Source organism: Achroia grisella, unplaced genomic scaffold (assembly GCF_030625045.1).
Source record: "Achroia grisella isolate CSIRO2021 unplaced genomic scaffold, CSIRO_AGI_Agris_v1 utg204, whole genome shotgun sequence".
NCBI classification, from domain to species: domain Eukaryota; kingdom Metazoa; phylum Arthropoda; class Insecta; order Lepidoptera; family Pyralidae; genus Achroia; species Achroia grisella.
The window spans coordinates 2,892,389-2,913,526 of record NW_026712703.1 but is presented as its reverse complement, the minus strand read 5'-3'; the positions used below and the strand labels follow the sequence as shown (position 1 = coordinate 2,913,526).

At 31.3% G+C, this 21,138-nt stretch overlaps 1 protein-coding gene across 1 annotated transcript in view; it reads right to left on the bottom strand.

The window, feature by feature from the left end:
- The window catches only part of LOC131841963 (cadherin-related tumor suppressor), a 136,572-nt gene that overhangs the window by 14,610 nt on the left and 100,824 nt on the right, over positions 1-21,138 (bottom strand). The window contains exons 3-6 of the mRNA XM_059190379.1: positions 13,290-13,598; positions 12,549-12,782; positions 8,886-9,087; positions 386-573 (exon numbers count right to left, since the gene is read on the bottom strand). Of these exons, the coding sequence (XP_059046362.1) occupies positions 386-573; positions 8,886-9,087; positions 12,549-12,782; positions 13,290-13,598 (933 nt within the window). The remainder of the gene's footprint in view (positions 1-385; positions 574-8,885; positions 9,088-12,548; positions 12,783-13,289; positions 13,599-21,138) is intronic.

Below are 21,138 nucleotides of genomic sequence, written 5' to 3'. Positions count from 1 at the left end.
TATTTATTTATTCTATAGTAATTCTTATAATTAATTTCTAGATCCAGGTCTTAATCTCTTAATTAAAGAAAATAATCTTGGAAAACTAATCAATATATGCAATCTTTATGTTAATATAAAATAGAAAATCCTGAGAGTTCAACAATGGACATACAGCAATGATTTATGATATACTTAACTTAAGATGATGTTTTTTTTATTAATTTAGTGAATTAGCAGATACTTAACATACAACATTTACCTACTTGTTAAAATAAATATAAAATATATATTTCAAATTACTAAAAGAAACCACTGCATAATTAAAACATGTTTTTTTTTGGAAATATAAAGGAAATTAATATTGTTTTAAAATAAACAAAACAGAATTAACAAAATTATTCACCTGAACAGTAGAAGAAAGTTGCGGCTCTGGAGGTTTCGCCGAATCCTTAGCCGTTACAATTAAATTATATATAGGAATTATTTCCCTGTCCAATGATTTTACAGTATAAATAGTGCCATTGTTTGTTATCATAAAGTCGTGACCATCATCCCCAGATGTAATTATGTAGAGTAATTTTCCATTTAAGCCTAGAAATTATAGGAACAATTTTATATTAATAATAAAATTATACACATTAAAATGATTACAATATACATATATATATATATATATATATATATATATATATATATAAATATCCCCTTGGGCACTTTGTGGCTCAGACGTGCCGTATAGGTAGTTTTTTGTTGATCCTTTTTCACTTGTTGATCCGGAGGCCTTTTGTTGATCTAATGCCAGATGACCATATATAAATGTTGATCCGTTTTGAGCCACAACTGTCACGACGAGTAATAATAATAATTAAGCGATTTATACACGATTTTATACAAATCCACCTTTTTGGCATACGAGCAGTTCTTGATCCAATTCAAACGGGCCAATCAGGGTGCAGCATTTGCCAAGGGCTTCCTCATTGGCACGTTTGGGCTACTACATTATGGCTACAGTAACTTAATAATGTCTAGCTAGTATTTCAAAAATAATAGTCTACCTAATCTAAATATTTATAGAAATCAGTCTGGAGTAACGTGACTCCAGATCAAACCTCAATACTTGTTATTTTTTGGATGGGAATCTTTTCTTTTGTAACAACGTTACTGAGCGAATAAAGAGAAGACGCAACGGCGGATCCAGGGGGGAGCATCATGGAGGTCATGGGAGTCATGGGGGCGTCATGACTCTCCCCCCTCCTTAGCCCAGAACTTAGGTAGACCACTAATTGAACTAAAAAATAATGAAACAGCAAATTTTTTTGCACGATCGGAGTGTTGGTGCAGTAGTATTAATTATAATTAAACATTGTTACTTAAAACATAACAGTTAAAGTACTATAACACTAAAAGCAAAATAGGTATTTTCAAAATACTTTTTCAAAATAAATTACCCTTTGAGTTTTTGTTCAAACCTCAGATATTATATTTATTTTAGGTATATCAATCAATACATAGTATAGCATAGTACAGTCTGTCTGTCTGTCTGTTTGTTCCGGCTAATCTCTGAAATAGCTGGACCGATTTTGACGGGACTTTTTTTGGCAAGTAGCTGATGTAATAAGGAGTAACTTACGCTACTGTTATTTTAGAAAAATAAAATAAAATTTCACGCGGACGAAGTCGCTGGGGCCAGCTAGTCTATAGATATACCGAGATTTAATGTTTAAGTTGCTATTATGTTATTGACAAAATTTTACTGTAATGTTACTATTACGTTATCCTACACAATTTGTATTATTTTGGATGAATAAATAAATAAATAAATAAATAATAATCTATACATCTATACATTTAATAAAAATTGGAGTGTCTGTTTGTAATATTGAAAAAACCGTTTTTTACTACATGCATATGAATATATATAAGGTACATATACCAAAATAACTATTTTTATAATTTTAGTCTGTCTGTCTGTCTGTCTGTTTGTTCCGGCTAATCTCTGAAATGGCTGGACCGATTTTGACGGTACTTTTTTTTGGCAGGTAGCTGATTTATAAGGAGTAACTTAGGTTACTTTTATTTTAGAAAAATAAAGTTAAATTCCACGCGGACGAAGTCGCGGGAACACCTTGTTTTTAATAAAAACATCTTTTTTGTGGTACTTGAGAATGTTGAAGCCTGTTGTTTGTAATATTGAAATAACCGTTTTTTACTACTTGCATATGAATATAAATACGGTACATACACCAAAATAACATATTTTACAATTTTTGTCTGTCTGTCTGTTTGTTCCGGCTAATCTCTGAAATGGCTGGACCGATTTTGACGGGACTTTTTTGGCAGGTAGCTGATGTAATAAGGAGTAACTTAGGCTACTTTTATTTTAGAAAAATAAAGTTAAAAACCACGTGGACGAAGTCGCGGGAACAGCTAGTGTATAATATATTAGAGATACCTACGTGTTTTTTTATTGATGACTAGCTGTACACGGGATTTCGTCCGTGTTGAATTTAACTTTATTTTTCTAAAATATAAGAAGTTAAATTCCACGCGGACGAAGTCGCGTGTACAGCTAGTTGTCGGTAGTCTAGCGATTTAGCTAGCACACTGCTTTGATTCCTGCTTGGTGGTCGAGGGTTCGATTCCTCGCACGCTGCAAACATTTGTATTCATGAGTATGATTGTTTGTAACGGTCTGGGTGTTTTCTATGTATAGATAATATATATGTATTTACGAAAAAAAATCTTTGTATTTATATCAGTACCCATAACATAATCTTCAGCTAGCTTAACTTGGGTCTAGATGAAGCTGTGTGAATTGTCCTGAGATTACTATTATTACTATAATAAATCTTTTCAAATCAGCCGATGTTTATTTTTGCCATAATACGTGCTGTTACCATGTGATAATATTACGTACGTACTTATTAAACTATTAACTTATTATTAAATTATTAACTATTTATACTGTTTTAAATGTGATGCGTTCATTATTTATATTTCCTTTGAATTAAAGACAAATGTATATATATATATATATTTATATACACTTGCACACTTAGTTGATCCAGCCACGATCCGTAGATATTGCTGATCCACTGTCTCTCTCTTTCTATCACTATCTTTGTATTCTAATATGCGATGTTGCCGTTCCGGCCGAGACCATGCGTTGTTGCCAAATGTATTCGTCGATAGTAGTAGATACTTATACTCGATATATATTTTTTCAACAATTTCCTGCAATAGTGAATCCGTATCGGCATTTTTTTTAAATGCACAAAGATTTTTTGGCTCTGAATATATTTAAAAATCATTTACTTGTGTGTTGATGAATTTATATACTAGTACATGAAGTACCTAATACTTGTTTTGATTTGAATAGGTAGCGATATTATCGGCCTTATTACAAAAAGATAAACCTGGTTTAGCACTAGTAATAAACCATTCACCAATGTATTCCTTATTACAAAATGAAGTTTATCTCTAAATCGTGATTCGTCTATGGTCTAAAGTTAGACCTGCGATGCCCCTAGTTTAACAGTGGTCTAAATGCAAAAATACAAACTCTATTTTAAAAATTCTATTGTTAGTTGTAGTTTTTGGAAAAATATTTTAACTAAATTAAAAATATATTAACTAAAAATATTTAAAGCTAATTTTACGACAATAAAAATATATAAAAGACGTTATTTGTTATTTTTTCACTCATTTGACTTTGAAATAGTCACCATTCGAACGATCCAATAAAAATATCTCGCCGTTCCTTTTCTCCGTATAGGACTCCTACTTGTAATTTAAAACTGATTTTCAGCCTAATAGTACATTAATAATATTATATATTAATGAAATAGTTATAATGAAGACATAGATAAATAGAAATAAATTTATTTTTAGTTTATACATTTTTCTTTGAACTAATATTATTTTTGATCTTTTCAGTTTTCTGGTAAAATGGAACGTAATTGTACGGTGACAGACATGAGTGACTGATTTCTGTATGGAATATATAATGAACGATTTAACTGTAGTACTAAGTAGTCCTCTGTTAGATCTGGATTCGTAATAATGTTAGGTTTATTCCAAGTATTAACTTTAGGAATGGTTTAAACCACGACCATTTAGACCACGTTTCGTCCGAGTTTTAACAGATTTTTTGTAATAAGACCGTATGAATTTATTATACGTAATCTAAAGATTTTGACGAAATAAAAGTAATTAGTTATCTGTTAACCTTGACTTCATGCTGGCACCAGTATTATCAGATGATGAACATACTCTTCGAAAACTTACAGCAGAAATATCGTGTTTGGACTCATTAGATAGGTCTCGATGAATAGAGTTTAAAAAACTTAAAATAAATGGTACATTAGAAATAATGTATAAAAACCCCTTACGTAAAATTCAACCACTTTAAACTTAATAATAATAATAATTAGGAAAAGAGAAAAGCTATACATGCACTGAAAGTAATTGATGCCTTCCACACAATATTTTCAGTATTAAACAACTCTGTTTGTTCAGTAAAAGTGTAAATACACTGGTAACCTTTAATCATATTTTATATGCAAACATTACATATACAAACACTAAAGTTTTATTTCAGAATAGCCAGTAGTTTTCAAGAAATAAGTCTTTGAAATTGTACGTGTAACTTATATATATATACCTACTAGTTTTTTCACCATAACAAACAACACCAATATGGCCTAGTTAGTAGTTTACCTGTGTACCAATTAATAATAATAGTAATCTCAGGACAATTCACACAGCTTCATCTAGACCCAAGTTAAGCTAGCTGAAGATTATGTTATGGGTACTGATATAAATACAAAGATTTTTTTTCGTAAATACATATATATTATCTATACATAGAAAACACCCAGACCGTTACAAACAATCATACTCATGAATACAAATGTTTGCAGCGTGCGAGGAATCGAACCCTCGACCACCAAGCAGGAATCAAAGCAGTGTGCTAGCTAAATCGCTAGACTACCGACAACTAGCTGTACACGCGACTTCGTCCGCGTGGAATTTAACTTCTTATATTTTAGAAAAATAAAGTTAAATTCAACACGGACGAAATCCCGTGTACAGCTAGTCATCAATAAAAAAACACGTAGGTATCTCTAATATATTATACACTAGCTGTTCCCGCGACTTCGTCCACGTGGTTTTTAACTTTATTTTTCTAAAATAAAAGTAGCCTAAGTTACTCCTTATTACATCAGCTACCTGCCAAAAAAGTCCCGTCAAAATCGGTCCAGCCATTTCAGAGATTTGGCGGAACAAACAGACAGACAGACAAAAATTGTAAAAAATTTTATTTTGGTGTATGTACCGTATTTATATTCATATGCAAGTAGTAAAAAACGGTTATTTCAATATTACAAACAACAGGCTTCAACATTCTCAAGTACCACAAAAAAGATGTTTTTTTATCAAATAAACAGTTTTTATTAAAAACAAGCTGTCCCCGCGACTTCGTCCGCGTGGAATTAACTTTATTTTTCTAAAATAAAAGTAGCCTAAGTTACTCCTTATAAATCAGCTACCTGCCAAAAAAAGTACCGTCAAAATCGGTCCAGCCATTTCAGAGATTAGCCGGAACAAACAGACCGACAGACAGACAGACAAAAATTATAAAAATTGTTATTTTGGTATATGTACCTTATATATATTCATATGCATGTAGTAAAAAACGGTTTTTTCTATATTACAAACAGACACTCCAATTTTTATTAAATGTATAGATGTATAGATTATTATTTATTTATTTATTTATTCATCCAAAATAATACAAATTGTGTAGGATAACGTAATAGTAACATTACAGTAAAATTTTGTCAACAACATAATAGCAACTTAAACATTAAATCTCGGTATATCTATAGACTAGCTGGCCCCAGCGACTTCGTCCGCGTGAAATTTTATTTTATTTTTCTAAAATAACAGTAGCGTAAGTTACTCCTTATTACATCAGCTACTTGCCAAAAAAAGTCCCGTCAAAATCGGTCCAGCTATTTCAGAGATTAGCCGGAACAAACAGACAGACAGACAGACAAAACTTGTAAAATATGTTATTTTGGTGTATGTACCGTATTTATATTCATATGCAAGTAGTAAAAAACGGTTATTTCAATATTACAAACAGACACTCCAATTTTATTTACATGTATAGATGTGAAAAAAGTAACAGTCATAAGGCTAGTCGTATGCCTAATATATATAATAATGTAATAAATTCATTTAAACAGAAATTGCGGGAACATTATTTAAATTTGTAACTTTTTTACTGTCCTTCTCCTTTTTTCACATCTTTCTGTTATATCCATATAGTTCTCTCTATATTTTCTGATTTTCTTACTTTCAATTTGAGACTGTACTTATAATTATATATAATATTTATACATTTATGGCTTATATTTAGATATATATTTATGTATGTATATTGTTATTTTTTTATAGAAATGTATATTTTGCTTATCTTTATTATCTTTATAAATCTTTTTTTGACATTTCTTATTTATATTAGTGCACCGCCAATAATCTTTCGCTGCACCACTCATGGTTGCCTGGTAAATAACGCGGCAAAATATTAAGTCCGCCACATGTACAAATTTTTTTGTGCATTAAAGTTAAAGAAATAAAAAAATACAATACTGTTTAATGAAAATGCGTGTTGTCTAGTGCTTTGAGATGTATCAAAATAAGGTCAACAAAAAAGTCCGTGATGGTATATGTCTATCTCTTAAGGATAACCAACAATAACCATTTTTTATCTTTTACATTTTACGGGATTTTTTTTTATCGTATGTTTCCCTTAAAATCATGTAAACTATGTTATTATGTCATAATCTAAAGAAATAATAATATTTTATAGTGACATATCCACTATAAAATACCAAAAAGTAGCAATGTAATTCGTTACGCGCGAATCAGGTGTTATAAGGTCAAAGGTCGGTGCACCCCGCGTATTTGATAAATAGTGCTTCTCTGGATGTCTTTAAGAGAAAATGGCAGTATGTACGTGTATATGTACAAGTCCTTAAGTGTTAAGTTTTTCAAATGTACATACAGTAAAGAATAAATATTTTTAAGTACAGTACTTACGTACATTAATATAATACCTACTTTTTACTTGTATCTATTGTTATCAAAATTAAATTATAAGTTCTTAACTTGACCACGACTATGTGACCCTCTCTTGGCGCCAAAACGAGTGAAAAAATGAACAGCATACGACGACGACGCAGTACCTATAGAGTGGAGCAACTGCTTATTCAGTTTCATTCAACTATTTAGTCCCTCCACCGTTACAATGAATGGAGGCGGATATTACAATGTACGTAGCATTGCGAATATAAAATATCTAGATTAGGTATAATAAATTCATAATTCATAGGCCGTTACGGTATCAGAGCCAAAGTCTTCTTTCTTTGTTTATGTACTGTTAGATGCGACAGCGACTTTGTTTTTATATTACTATGTAATGATTGATATACCTAAAATAAATAAAATATCTGAGGTTTGGACAAAAATTCAAAAGGTACTTAATTTTTAAAAAGTATTTTGAAAATACCTATTTTGCATTTAGTATTTGAAATACAAAACACAAAACTATTTTTGTTTTTAGAGTGACATTTCTATGAATTCACTGTCGATAGCGAGCGGTGCGATGGAAAAAGATAACCGTTTATAAAAATATAATAAATAACCCTGGACAATTAACACAGACTGATACTGAACTGATATAAATAGATATTTTTATTTTGTAAATACATATATAATATACATATAAAACACCCAGACCGATGAAAACAATCGATGACCGATGAGTACAAATGTTTGCATCGTGCGAGAAATCGAACCCGCGACCATCGGATGTAAAGCGGTGTGACCACCGAGGCAGTCGAAATATATGAATAATCTTATGAATTTAATTTATTCTAATTTGTTTGTGTGCGCGGGGTGCGGTGTACGGTGCTCCCCCCTGCCTCCACCGTTGCTGGAGCTTGCATGTATGGAGCATTGCGAATATAAAATATCTAGATTAGTAAATTCATAATTGATAGACCGTTACGGTATCTATATATATTCGGATTAAAATAAGTATCGCAGTAAGGACCAGTATATAAAGTGATCAACACAATTAACTGATTTTTGAAATATATATACAGAGCCAAAAAGTCTTTGTGTATTCAAAAAATATCTAATTTGTTTGTGTGCGCGGGGTGCGGTGTACGGTGCAGGGGGGACCCTGCCTCCACCGTTGCTGGAGCTTGCATGTATGGAGCATTGCGAATATAAAATATCTACATTAGTAAATTAATAAAGTCATAATTGATAGACCGTTACGGTATCTATATATATTCGGATGAAAGTAAGTATCGCAGTAAGGACGAGTATATAAAGTGATCAACATAATTAATTGATTTTTGGAATATATTCAGAGCCAAAAAGTCTTTGTGTATACCAAAAATTTAGCCGTTCGGAGCCATTCAGTCACGAATTATTAGTAAAAAAAGTGTCGAGTATATCGTACTATCGACGAATATATATGGCCGCATCGCAAAATAGAATGCGACGTTGCCATACCGCCTGAGATATACGCGATAGAGGTCAAGTTATTCAGTGCAAAAGGTGGAATCGGCAAGTGTTTAGGTTGTCGCGTGATCAACAAAGTGCCCAAAGAGGTGTTTATATATATATATATATATATATATATATATATATATACATATATATATATCGGTATATACTTACAAGAACTATAGATACCTTTTAGCTGCATTAACATAATACATATCTTATTATTTTAGTTTTTAAATACAAGTAAGAAATGTGTTACATGTATGATAACTTCTTATGTATGTACCAATTATTAGTATTAAATAATGATATACCTGAATCCATGTCTGTTGCACTGATTGTCACAACAGATGATCCGATTGGTACGTCTTCTAATATTTCATTGGAAAAACTCATTGGATCAAAAATGGGAGCATTGTCATTGAGATCAATTACATTTACGTAAACCGTGACAGTTCCAGAAAGGGATGGATGTCCATTGTCTTGAGCTTGAGCCACTAAAATGTAGTGTTGCGTCTGAAACACGTTTAATGTAAAAATTAGTAAAAAGTATATATGAACACAATATAATAGGGCTGCACGAGCTTATTATGTATTTTGTTAGACTTTACTTTTACGTTAGTGGTAACAAAACGGGGTTCCGTTTATTTGTAGAAAAGGCAAAGTTTATTCATATAGGATATTATTTGCAACTTATGCACGTCAGCAATGGTTACCATTTTCTTACATCAAGGGGACGGCCCACTTGTTTTCTATACCAATTGTATAAAAAATATTATGCTTGTGTTACGCTTTTTGTCTAGTACTCCAATTTACATTTAAATATATACGTACACTAATGTAGATAGATACATATATATATTTCACAAAACATTCTCGACAGTAGAAGCAATAACATTAGGCCAATGATGCTGCTATTCAGATTTTCCATGTAATAGGACTGTAAAACTTCCCAGCTATGACGAGCTTCTCATTCGCGAATCATGAAGCGAGATAGCCATTAAAAAAACAAGCAGTAGTCGCGGAATCCGGCCCGGAGATGTTTTGCGGACGGCCGCTTTGTAAGACATTGTTCAAGCCTTAATTTCGATGGCGGATCGAGCGGCCAAATGCCGAATATGATGCGCGACGCGAAAAAACTATACCGGGATGAAATTAGCAGCTCTCTAGTGCAGTACGCGGAATTGGCAGGCGGTCGGGCAAACGAATGTACGCGAGGAATTGTTTTACTAATTAGGTTTGGTCGACTTGATGAGTCTCGAATGAGACACATCGGTCACTGACTGAATCTCAAAGAGAGGTTTATAAATTATAAAATGTTAAATATTACAATAATGAGTATGCCATTACATAGCAGAATAGGTAATTAATAATTTAACTTCCATCTTGTCAAATATATTATATATTTAATTCATTTGACAAGATGGATGTTTAGTTATGGCAAAAAAATCTGTAAACATAAGTTTCTACTTTGTCTACACACAAAACGTTTCTGAGTTCTGATTTATGGCCACAAGAATTTAACGACGTTTGCGAAGTTACAGCTCCATAGATGAGTAGGTACCTACTACTATAATGTGGTAAGGTAGTGAACAGTACACTGAAAGTGCACATAAGAAGTGTATGGGATTATAAACCGTCAAATGTTAGACTGCTAGGAATGAGAATATTACACAGTGGCTCAATCATGAATTATATATGAGAAACAGAATAATCATAAGAATTCTAAATACAACGATGGTACAATTAAGCCAATAACTCAATGATAAAAATTATCTTTGCTCACGCTTATTATGAAATACCTAAAATAGAGCAGCTGAAGGACACGCAATTTAATAATAATTTATATAATATTAAATAATAATCGTTCATTGTTTTAATGAACAATCTAAGCTTAAAAATCTTGGTTAAAAAAACTAATTCATCGTCACCATAAGGGTCAATACCATACATATCATTCCATCTTCATCCACAATATCCACAAAATTAAGTCGGTAGTCAATTACTACATCTGGCAGTTTTTAATACATATATGTATTTTCATATATTATAATATAGCATAAAAATTATTTTACATTTACTTGTTTATATAAAATTACTGTAGGCAGACATAATAACTAGATGGCGTGGTGTGAATTGATTTAGACTGTTATGAGTATATAAGACAATAACTATATGTAACTATAGGTACAGATGATGGGAATACCACCTAAAGTGAAGTTGGGTATATAATCTCATAAAGAACGGTGTATTTCACATAAATGGGTTCTTAATCTTTTCACATAGTGGTCGTCTTGTATTAAAATCCCGCTCAGGGCCAACACAGCCCTTTGTTTCGAAATTGCGCATCTTGTCTACAACATGCAATATTTTACACGGCTAGTAATAAATTTTACTAACTTGTATATAATATCTGCGCCCAAAAGGTTTCGGGTTGACGAATGAATATACATACATACATACATACATATACTCGCATTTTTATATCTGAGGTTTTATGACTTTGTTTCCATAAAAACAGAAATAATAAATGTAAAACGTAAGTATATTTTTAAACCTTATTTCTGTTAAAATCACGTTTATATGTTTTTTTCAGAGAAATATTATAATTAGTAATTAAAATGACCAATTACGAATATTCTATTTTTTTTAATCTAAAATTCAAATATTTACTTTCATAAATCATTCATATATATATATTTGTTAGTATTTTAAATGGTGGTTTACAGCTTCCTCTTTCATAGAAATTCTGATTGTGACAATTGAACTTCGCATTCATTGTCCACTATTATATCGAATAGTTTGTGGTGTGATTAGTAAATATTGCAACAAAAAACATAACCATACATTTCTCTTACTTTCAAGTTAATAATATAATTCTCTAATATTCAGATTAGGAGTAATATTAAGACGTTGATATATGTTATATATTTGTTCATAACCCCATAACCTTATTCTATTAAATCGATTTTAAATAATGCGAATACAAATAAAAAGAGGACCTATAATTCCAATAGTATTAATAACAACTTTAGGACTTTTGTAATGATAAGAACCATCGTCGTCGTTCAGTAGAGCAGCTTTATGTCTACAACGGTCAACGCCCCTTTAGATCTATGTTAAGATAATTCTTTCGACCGCAATGTATGGCCCGAAGCACTCGGGGGCAGCGTCAGGCGGACGTGAATACCTACCTACCTACTCTAAAAATAACTTCCACTTGCTCTTGTAAAAGCAGCTTTTATATTATATTTTTCACTGTTACATAGTAACGATGCAAGATTGTAAAAATCGATTTATGTGTGTATGTACATGTATATATAACAAGAATAATTTTTAAGCAACGCACTGGAATCTTTACTCTGATACCGTTTGGCAGTAGGTTCACAACATTATCTATAACTATTAACTTATTTCTTATAAATAACCACTAGTTCTTGTATGTGTATTTTAGAAATATGATAATATATGAATTCTTGTATATAGCATTATAAAGAAAAGGTTCCATATAAAAAATTGTAACAATTAAACATAACGTAAGAACAATATTTAGCAGTATATAATAATCGTTTTCATTTATATTAAAATAAAAGTATTTCGTGCACCTAGACCACACGAATAAATCAACAAAATTACAAGATCTCATAGAATAAGTATGACTAACAGAGATCAGCCAGATAACTTTATAACAGTCTAAACAATTATAATTACTTCACAGAGTTGCCTTGTCAGAACTAATAGTAAATCTATTATGATATGCGAAAATAATTTAGATCCGAATATCTAGTAATTCTACAATTTCCTCTGTTTTATATATGATTACTTTTTAAATAACTAAATCAGCTAATATATATTTACTTATGAATAAATTGGTTTTATAAATATTCCATCATGTATCGTGAACATTAATATTACGTAATAGCGCATACAGTCATATGCAATTTTTATTAATGTAATATTTGAATGAACTAACTTACCTCTTCATAGTCTAATCGCGTTGTCAACGTGAATACTCCGGTTTGCGGATTCAATGAAAATACATCATTGGCCCAATCCGATATGAGAGTGTACGTCAGCTGTGCATTGGGGCCAGAATCTAGATCTATAGCTGCCACTGTGCCGACTATTGAACCTCTGGCAGCATTTTCAGGTATATTAAAGGAGTATGCGTTCTCTTTGAATGTTGGCGGGTTATCATTTGTGTCCGTCACCTGAAAGTATTCATTATAATTGAATTATTTTGCGCATAATTATTATTTATTTTATTAGCTTCGAAGAAACCCGCCGAATAGTCGCATTACATACAAATTTGTTTTTTATATAACTGCATGAGTTTTAAAAAATTAGTTAACATTGTACTTATGTAAATTTGTAATTCGTAATTAAAGTACTATAAATGTCGAAAATCTGGAATTAATTAGAAGGTCCATTGTGTTATACAAAACACAATGGACCTTGAAATGTGTGTTATCAAAGCCTGTATGTCATCCAGAGCAATTTAATGCTCAAAATAAATCACAAAGGAATGATTTAACCTTAACAATCAGTACCTCACCAAAAAATATTTATTACAAGCTATTCTGGAATATTAAAAGAATAGACTATTATATTATTTTATAACCTGTGAGACAGAATTTTAGAAGGAAATGAAAGTAAATGTTAAACTATTATTATTTAGTATGCAGAAACTCTCAATTGAAAACCAATAATTGACTTACTTGCACTATTATAGAGACATCTGTAAATTGTACTCCGTCATCAGCTCTCACTAAAATTTCGTATTCTGATATAGTTTCTCTATCCAAAGGATCTTTAAGCGTAAGCAATCCAGTTTTAGAATCCAATATAAAAGGCACCGGTTCTTCTGTCTGGATACTGTATACAATACTTCCGATAGTGTCTGGGTCTTCAGCCACGATAGTAGCAATGCGCTGACCTGGTGCTAGGTCTTCAGAAGCAAGATATGCCGTTGGTATATTCTTGAATTCTGGTGGGCTGTCATTTTTGTCCAGAATTATAACTTGCACCTGAAAATTAAAAAAAATATGTTATTAATATTATTTCTCAGAGATAAATGTTAAAAGAACATATCGAAAGCGAAAAAAATTCATATATCATTCATATATTCATATGTCATTGGTAATGACTATCTATCACTTGTGCTTCCACACCTTTTCCTGTTATCATTTTAGAATAATTTTAGTTAAAGCTTATTATAAAAAAATATACTAAAAATCCCTATAACTTCCAAATCCAGTAATTTGTTAGATTTGATTTAACAAATAATTATAAAGTATACCTTTATCTTTCTATAACTTAAAAAGTAAAGATGAGGATTCGAACCACCTCCTTATATGAGCAAGAAGTTAGCGACTGTATGAACACCTCCATCACTAGGGCTGGCACTTGGGTTTTGTCTACGATATAAATATTTTCTATTACAATACCCAGCAATTTCACTGATATATCCCATATTCCAAATTTTAATGAACTTATGTGGAGATATTTAGTAGTTATATTATAATTACATAATATACACTTTATATTCTGAATATATAGAAGTATGAAATGCAAATTTTGGATAACAAAACGTTTTTAATAAAACAGTCACAAGGGAGAGTAGATATTGTTTTATTTATGAGACAGGCATACAATCGACTACCTTAAAACATATGTAGAAAAACAAGAATCAATTAATAATTCTAAAAATGCAGCCGGTCAGTGGCGTCGACGAAATGTACGTCACAGAGAACAGTAACGAATAACGAAAAGTCCTGTTTCTTACATACCGGTAGAGGTTATTTAGGACTATGTTGCGCACGTGTGTTGGCCACAAAATTAGGGTGAACATATTAAATGTGCGAGAAACAAGGTAACTAGGTATTTTCTAATTAATTCATGACAAATTTTGTAAAAAAAATATTAGGTGATTTTGTTGCATTAGATCGTTTTATTTGCTCAGCTAAAGACTTTGTTTTATGTACATAATTTGTGATACTTATCAGTCGTTATATAGCATACAGAACTGAGTGGAATATGCAGAAAGGTAAGTTTTCGATGCATTCATCAATATGATTAATGGGCCCACTTTAATTCACTTTTCGTAATTCATTTTTACTTCTTAGACTATCGTTTTTAACTCGCCGCTTTATGTATATTTTTGATGACTTTTTGTTGGAGTATTTTGCAAAGATTGATTATCTGTGAATATAATTACACAGTTCAATATCATTAATGAAGGACCGATAGTTTTTCTTCATGTGGTTTATGTTAAAGTAACATTATATTATTGAGTTTTTTATAGACCAAATCTGTCAACGTTTTTTAGTGGACGCCTAAAACGAAGTCAGTGTTTAGTAGTTTAGTCTCCGTTGATGCGATATATTAGATAAGATTTATGAATCCAGAGGCGAGCTTTATAAATGTAGCCGGTGAACGTTTACAAAAAGCATACGGAAAGAACTCGACAAGTCAACAAAGGCAGAGAAGTAAAAGACTAAAACGGACCAGTATTTCGTCATCGGTGCTCTGAAGCACGAAGAATTCGAGATACAATGATCGAAGCCGTCACAGATAAGAAGGGACCGATTGTAGAGAGTTCCCTGCCCTCTGTGAGGAGAGGCTGCGCATTTGTTATGATGACTCAATCTTTTCTTTGTATCCAAAGTTCCAAACGAGGGTGCCGTCCGCCTTGTAAGAAACATGCATAGAAAGGCACCACTCGAGACGCCCACGTATCTTTACGTAAGAGAAGCAGCAATTAACGTTGTTTGTACGACCGTACCTCTTGAGGAAATAAATTGTGATGTGTGTGTTAATAAAATTTATTGTTCAGAAATTAAGAATGCATGAGAAAAACGTCGGATCGATCGAAACATTTACATTGTGGTTGTAACTGTACAAATTCCCAGTGAATTTATTACCTACTGAATTGTGATAATTTATAACGGAAATATTAGAATTTGTAGCTATTATTATAAACTGTATAATTATACTGACCTACGTTTGTGTCTGCTGGACATATAATATTATTTTAAATTACTGTTATCCGTTTTGTTTAAAATACACACACTCTGTGATTTGGTATAAATAGGAACAAAACCGATTAAAAAGATTTATATTTATTTTAACAAAAAGTCCTGACTGTAGCTGTTCAGTGCCTTGCGCTAGAGGACCCCCTAGAGTTTATATTTGAAGTAATCGATTAAGCGAAGAGAAATGACAGTGCGTCGGTTTAGTATGGTAGTCGATTAGTCAAGTTTTGATAATTGATTACGGTTCACTACTAGATTAATAACAAATAATACATGTTTTCATGTAGATCAACAGTTGAAAAATGATCCACATTTATAGAATAATAGTAAAAATATATAATCGTTACAAATATTATAATATGAATTCTTATCAATTGAACATTAAATGAGTGTTTTTTAACAGAAAAATACTGGTATTAATCATATGTTATGTTAAAAACTTTATAATAATATAATACTTTATACAATAATCATGAAAACATTCGTACCGTGCAAGGAATTGAACCCGAGACAATCGGAGGCGAATCGGTGTTTAAACCGCTAGACCACCGAAGCCATCATGTATTTCATAATATTATTTCATACAAAACTTTAATTAACTTCACACTAACTAGCCTACAGCCATTCAATGCTTATTACTGAACAAAGATATTTTTCATAGATTACAAATTCGAGCTAAATGACTGGCCAATTGCCGCTAAACCTTCAGGCTATATCAACAACCTGCTATAGAGGTGCCCGTTTTGTAATAAAAAATATAAATATTAAATATAATTTCAAATTTTAACGATTTTTATGGTATAACGGATACAACCTGTCTCATGGTCACAGGTTCGGTTCCCGGTACAATATAAAAATGTTTAGAGTGATTGTTAAATATGTTACGAATAGTGTAACATACTCATTATGTACTAAAGTTATATTATATTGTAGTATTATTATATAAATAGATAACGCACTTTGTAAAAATATAAATAAATGTGATAATTTTATACAAATATTAATTAAAAACGTTAGTAATTATTACATTATCATACTCGTAATATTTTAATAACAGTTCATATTACTATTTTATATATACCTTACAACTAATTTGAATGATATATTACAAAACTAACATCAAACATAGTTAGAATAAGTAACCTTACTAAATCATATAAAATAAGCATCAATCTAGTTGTTGTAATGTGATAGTTCACATTATGTCGTACACAAAAAAATACGGTAAAACTAGCACTAGCAATGCATTACAGATATTATTAATATGGAAATTATGTGTTGATTGTAACAAATGTTACCCATTTTTCTTGCTTTTAATTCTTCGCATAGAGTGGTATACACTTCGCAGAGGTAGTAAATATAATTTATTTATATTTCCTGTTAGCGGAGAAAGATAATATGTTACAAAGATATACTCATGTAGTATTTGAGTATATTTTTATTATTACATCTAAAGATGATTTCTGGGTACAGATAGAATAACGAAAAAACATAGTTATCTATAATATAGGTAATATAATATAATATAATATGTAATATTGTATTATATAAAATAATTATTTCAATAACTTATGTTTTATTTTTACAATAATATTTAATGAGCAGTAACGCTAGAGGCTGTGATGAGTTCTCCGTACTCAGTATTCACCGTACAAAAGACATCCGCTTAAAGTAGAAACAATTGTTGTGAAAGACGAAACATATTAAGTTAATGAAATTCCCCTTCATAATTATAAAAATATAGATCGAATTAAAAATACTTTGACCTCAAATGTACCTACACCTTTCTTTTGACTCTGAAAAATGACGATGCGTGGTATTCGTTTTGGAAACAGTGTAATTTCACGAACATCAATCATTCGAGTCGCTTGCCTTCAAAATGTTTAAATCACTCCTTTTATTACTTTATACCTATATTTTATATAATTTTACTGCGAATTTATACATTATCCAAATCAACTATGGTAACCCGTAATCCGTAACATGACAGGAATATTAATTAATATGGACTCTTATTATAAAAAAGATTAAAGAAAAATCATAAAAATCTATCATATACTTATATTATTTTGCAGTAAGTAATTTTTGATGCATGTTTCTATAAATCTAAAATATAATTGAAATATTCTAAATCTTAACAATGTCATAGCAGCAAACAGTTTTTAAAGTATTATTACATTTTAAGGTTTAAGGATTACATATTTATGTTAAATCGGCGCCGTGAGCAAAAGCTACATCAACTTATGAGTGGATGGTGTCGTCGGACGGATATGGTGGCATCGTTTAGGGCTAGACTCTATGTTTAGAGATGTTCGTGACCGCAGAGAGCCGCTATACCCTCGGGACTGTGCACAATTATGTTATGGTGTCAGAGATTAGTGAGCGAGACGCGGTACTGATCTTTATGGTTTCTTATTTGTTTTCTACCTGCCAATTAATATAAGACGACCTTTATAGTTATTAGACGCATTGTTTGATGTGAAAAAACAATTAGTTTGATTTTTTTGTTAAGTAAAATAATCATGAAACCAAAAATTTTAAGAAGATTAAATGATGTTTCTTAAAATAAATAATATATTTAATGTTTATTTAAAATCTATTTGTATTCAAACAAACAGAGGGCGTGCTTATTAAAGATTTAAGCATGTGCCTATCTGCGCGCCCAACAGTTTACCGCATGCATTAGCATGCGACCGGTGGATCCGCCTACACTGACTATCGGCTGCATCCCCGTAAATATATGTAAAATATGCACAAAAGTACCCAGGATAAAGTGTATCGATAACAGGCGACGCAATTTGCATCGCTCTCGGCGCATCTCTGAATATTCGGCCCGGTATTTACCGAAAACACGAGAAATTTCACGTCACTTCTTAGCCGCCATGCCCAGCGGTGGCAAATCTTTTGATGTTCATGAAACAGATACGTCACCTATATACATACTAGGTACGTTTTGTGGATTTTCTTGATAAAAAAATATTTTTATGACGTTGATTTTCGGCGAAATATATATAATGTCAAAATTAGCGTATGAACATCGCCACTTGACAATGCTTTCTGAACGTGAAATTAAATAATATTATAAATGTTAAATAATAAACTAACCTAACCTAACACATTTACGCATTTGTACTTTAAATCGAAAGAGTATTTGGATATTTTATATCAAAACATGAGGTCTATAATCCCCTTAGATTATAGATTTTAATAGTAGTCACTACTTACTGATAACATAAAATCCTAAAAATATACAGATTTATCGACAATTAATAAAGAACCGTAAATGGATATTAACCGTTAGCTATATTGCCGTAGTGCTATATGGTTTTTTGCAAAATAAAATATTAATACCTATGCAGGCAGAGATAACAACTTGCGGGAAGCATGCAAGCCCTACAATTTCTCCTAAATTCGTAACCTGAGGGAATTATCCCCGTATTATTGTCTGATCGACAGTAGGTATCATTTTGTAAATTCTATACCGTGTGGGATGTTAAATATCGATACTGATTATCCGAATGCATGAAATCTATATATACGGTGTTACTGACACGTATGTTAATAACTTATGAAACAATATAACTGTTTTTCAAATACAAAATATGATAATAAATACGTTATAACGATTTACAGTAAAAAATGCAATTAATAAACTAATATGTAATAGTTATGGCAGAGAGAAATAAATATTACAATATAATTTATACATAATCATTCAATATTTTATAAAATGACGAATATTATTTAACTTTGTATCTACCGCTACTACAGCTAAAATTAGAGTTTTTAAAACCTAGATAATGTTTTTAATTTCCCTATACTTCTAAAGATGTAGGTAATTTTATTTATTTATTTATTAGTAAAAATAACAATGACTGACAATTAAAATTATGCAATTGTGTACTAAAAAGCAGGATAGCTTTATGCGTACACAGGGCCGTATATGATACAGTAAATTACTTATATACTTTACTTAATTTAAGACAGGTATACAAATATAAACAATTACAATTTATTTATTTTAAATCGACCAACAAATGTTTTTATGATTAACAATCATTTGAATAATATATGCATACATTTTATGTAGGGCATATGGATCCTATAGTGTGGTTGATGTAGAGATATTTTTACCTATCGTATAGGTAAAAATATCTCTACATCAACCACACTATAGGATCCATATCCCCTACATAAAATACTTCTCAATTAGTTCCAGCTTTTTAAAAGCGAATACTATCTAGTACCCCGCCGATCGATCCCCCGTCCAATTCAAACGGGGATCGAAATTACGACGGCCTGAGCCGAGGTTCGAACCCCTAGTGGTGCCCTCAGACTAAAGTCGTATCCGTCAGGCAGGAGTTGGCCTTCAGCCGCTCCATAAGTCCTTCCGCGAGTTTGGAGTGCCATCTGCACTAGCCCCCTAACGTCCGGTGAAGCTCTAAAGGCCAGCTGCGGACAATAGCATTAGAGTAGTCCGAAAAAAAAACTATCTAGTATTACAGGAAAAATCGAAATATAAACATAGATAAAATGTTATTTTATGAATAGCACCTTGACAACAAAGTAATAGATAGGGTGTTGATAAAGTCAGTGTCTTGATTTAACTAAGACAACATCAATGGATAAATTTTTAACTTTGTATAGACATATTTATAACTTTGGAAGGCCATTGACTGCATTTGGTGGTTGTATCTTGTAACATAAATATGCGTAAACGCATCTTGCTCGTTAGCGCCCACATCCACTCAGATCTTGTCTTAGGTATGAATCAAAAATAATTAGGTTATTTATTAAAAATATTACCTACTATTTTTCATGCGATACTAATGACTATTTATATGTTTACCAAACGTTCGGTTAAAACAAAACAAACTCACGAACTCGTAAGTAACTTGCAATGTTGCGCAAACTAATTTTAGCTGTTGCTATTGAAGTTGAGATTTTGTTCTTGTATTTCTCATCTTAATTTAACAATATACATTTGTTTATTTGTTTCATAAAATATCAGTTCTCACTGGCATCATATCAGATGTTAGTAACAAGGCTATATTAGGGATTTATATTGTGATATACCTGAAAAATAACATTTCAACTGTGTAACACCACATATATTGTTTCAGACTTATGGGTGATGTTAAATGAACCAGTGCAGTCTTAGACAGCAGGTGTGAACACATAACACCTTAGTCTTGAATAATACTGGTACAATGAGCAACACAGTATATTTTATATTGACGATGCGCTATTTGTAGCATTTTCTAACTGCTAGAAAGAAATTATTGATAATATATAGGTACGTTAGAGTATAATCCAATGGTCATTACCAGCAACGTGAAATGTGGATACAAAATTTATGAGGGCATAGATTTTGAATGTTTGTCATTGCATTATCTTATTATACCATGCCATTAATGTTTATAACAAAGTTGAAGTGAAAGCCGGAAACTTTAAGAGGTTGTAGTAAACAATATTCGCAGTCTCCAGGCAAATAAACGAAGTACACGAGCGAAAATCACGAGCTCTGAATTTT